We start from the raw sequence: 2500 nt of genomic DNA, 5'->3' as shown, positions 1-2500 counted from the left end.
CATCACCGGCTGGGGAGACACAGGTGGGGGCTATTTTGACCAACACACACACACTGACACTCACGCAAATGATTAATACTACACATAAAATGCCTGTCTTCAGTATCAGGGCTCAGGTAATGGTGTTATTTTTTCGCATTCTTCCTAAAAAAGTGAAATGGGTGGGAAGAAAAGAGAAAGTTGAAGGCTCTGATACAGAAACATAGAGAACATAGCAACTGTAAAAGAAATTCCATATTCTGGCCCACGGGGCATTCTTTCAAAGTAAGATGCTTTCCAGGCAGTCCAGGCAGAGAGAGACGTGATTGTGTGTGCGTTAGTGTTTGTGTGTGTGTGTAGTCTGAGCTGAGATGTGATGAGACAATGTGATAACAGGAGTGCGCTGGAGAAGCAGCTTGACAGGGAAGGTAAGTGTGTGCGTGTGTGTGTGTGTGCATGTGTGTGTGTGGGGGGGGGGGACGACACACGACTAGAATGGTGCTGACGTTGCTCTTCAAAGAAGTTAAAAAGCATATACATCACTTTGTTTTTAAGCACCATATAATAAAAATAAACTCTCATCATACTCCCTCACTTAGTGAATTTCAGAAAAGTAACCTGACTAAACCTGGCCCCAGAAATGAACAATTAGTAAGAAAAGTGAGCAAGTAAAATGTAGTAGAGCAGAGGTTGCTCTCTGCAGATGCTGTGAATGAGCGTACCCCCTGGAGGTGTCGAGTGGAAGCCCTGGCGTCTGTGGATAGCCCAGTCGTTGGCTCCATTTCCTCGAAATGTTCTCCGACCAACTGGAGTGTCAGCTCGTCGAGAGCACATTTAAAATGTCAACAGTAGACCAAGTGTTGTAAACTGCAACATATATATTAACTACTGTATAGTTAGGGAGAGAAGCAAACAAAAAGCATCAGGAAATACCCGAGACATAACCCAAACACACGGTCACTTTACGCCAATAAGACGCCGAAGTGAGGAGCTTCTTGGCCTTCATGGAGAGGGCAGACCTAATGCTCTAGGGCAGCTTGCTTCACTGAAGAGGAATGGTCATGCTTAAGCTCGAGCAGCAGTAACAGACAGTTGTAATGGTTATGGTCAGCAGTAACAGTAACGGTCAGTAGTAGTGGTCAACAGTGACGGTAACATCAGAAGTAATGGTCAGCAGTGACTGGTCTGAGGACCTCAAAGAGTAAGGAGCAGAGTAAGCACAGAAAAGATGAGCACTATAATGTATAATATACCATATTATATTGGTATGAATAAATGTTTCCTATGTACAAAGAATTAAATTAGTCTAACCCAGTTTTTATAAAAGTTGGTCCCTGATCAGGGCCTGATCTAAAACCTGTCATTAACAGAGTTGATTTATAGATTAAATCTTAAGTCTGAGGGGAAAAAAAGTCACCTAGATTTTCCGATTTTTTATTTGTATTTTTTAAACATACTCTGGTTGGACATACTCTGTCAACACTCCTGGGTTTCCGACCGGATTTTCAGTCATTTTAGGAGAACCAAAAAGAATGATGTCAGTTTTTCTTGACATTTATTGTAAAAACATTGTTTGCCAAAGAAGCCTTGATATCCACAAGGCATTCAGTGTGACACATTAAAGAATACAAATCCAAAGCGAAACATCTAGCAAACAATTGCCCTAATTAGTCTGAAGAAGCCTTTTTTTGGTGTGATCTTCATATACTGTTTCCTCTGTATGACAGAATATATTCTATTTCACAAAAATATTCCATGTTAATAGGTAAACTCCAAAATCGTTCACACGGGTAGAACGTTTCCCGCTACATATCCTTCATGCTGTAGAGAAACTGCTAGTGTAGTTTCAGCACGGTTTTATTTGAGGCAGCTCTAGGATTTAATGCAGCTAGGGAGAACGTTATTTTTATGAAAGCCCTCTGGTGTCCAAAGATCTTGATTCCACTACCAAGAACCGCAGAGTCTGGCCCTGGGCGAGTTTTTTGAGCGCTCGGGAGGATCGTTTGGCCTCGGTCTATTTCGCTCACCTCCTTTGACTTGCAAACAGCTGGAAAATATTTTTCTCTGACAAGACCTTGTCAGAGTTCCAAGTTCTGTCAGTCTAAGCAGTTATGTCATAGTGTGTGGTGAATTTGTTACCATTCGAATGAAAAATACTTAGTGATCAGACAAAATAGAAACCCCTGCCCAGTATCGCACTGGCTCATCTACAGCACTGGCTGCAGCTGCCGTGTGTTACAGCAGTTACTCAGCTGCCGCACCGCCGCTGACCGTTGACCCTGCAGACACAACTGCACACAGCACTCCTCTCTGCAGATGCTGTACTCAAGTTCATCCCATGAGGTGTTCAGTTGGACTGAACCCAGGTGATTGTGGATGGCTCCGTTGCACTGAAATGTTGCCAAACTGTTTGGCGTATCACCTTATGGAGCGTGCCCGTCATCCTTCATTAATCCGTCTATGGGTTCCGACAGGTCCGTTAATTTTATCTTATTTTATTTTTTTGGTACTGGACACCAAC

At 42.9% G+C, this 2500-nt stretch overlaps 1 protein-coding gene across 1 annotated transcript in view; it reads left to right on the top strand.

Annotated features, from left to right (window-relative positions):
* prss12 (serine protease 12) overlaps positions 1-2500 on the top strand; it is a 30852-nt gene that overhangs the window by 23216 nt on the left and 5136 nt on the right. The window contains exon 12 of the mRNA XM_035530300.1: positions 1-23. This exon is cut by the window's left edge and continues 279 nt beyond it. Within this exon, the coding sequence (XP_035386193.1) occupies positions 1-23 (23 nt within the window). The remainder of the gene's footprint in view (positions 24-2500) is intronic.

The sequence above is a fragment of the Electrophorus electricus genome, chromosome 9 (genome assembly GCF_013358815.1).
Source record: "Electrophorus electricus isolate fEleEle1 chromosome 9, fEleEle1.pri, whole genome shotgun sequence".
Taxonomy (NCBI): Eukaryota; Metazoa; Chordata; class Actinopteri; order Gymnotiformes; family Gymnotidae; genus Electrophorus; species Electrophorus electricus.
The sequence above is the reverse complement of the archived record's forward strand: the minus strand, read 5'-3'. Positions and strand labels throughout refer to the sequence as shown.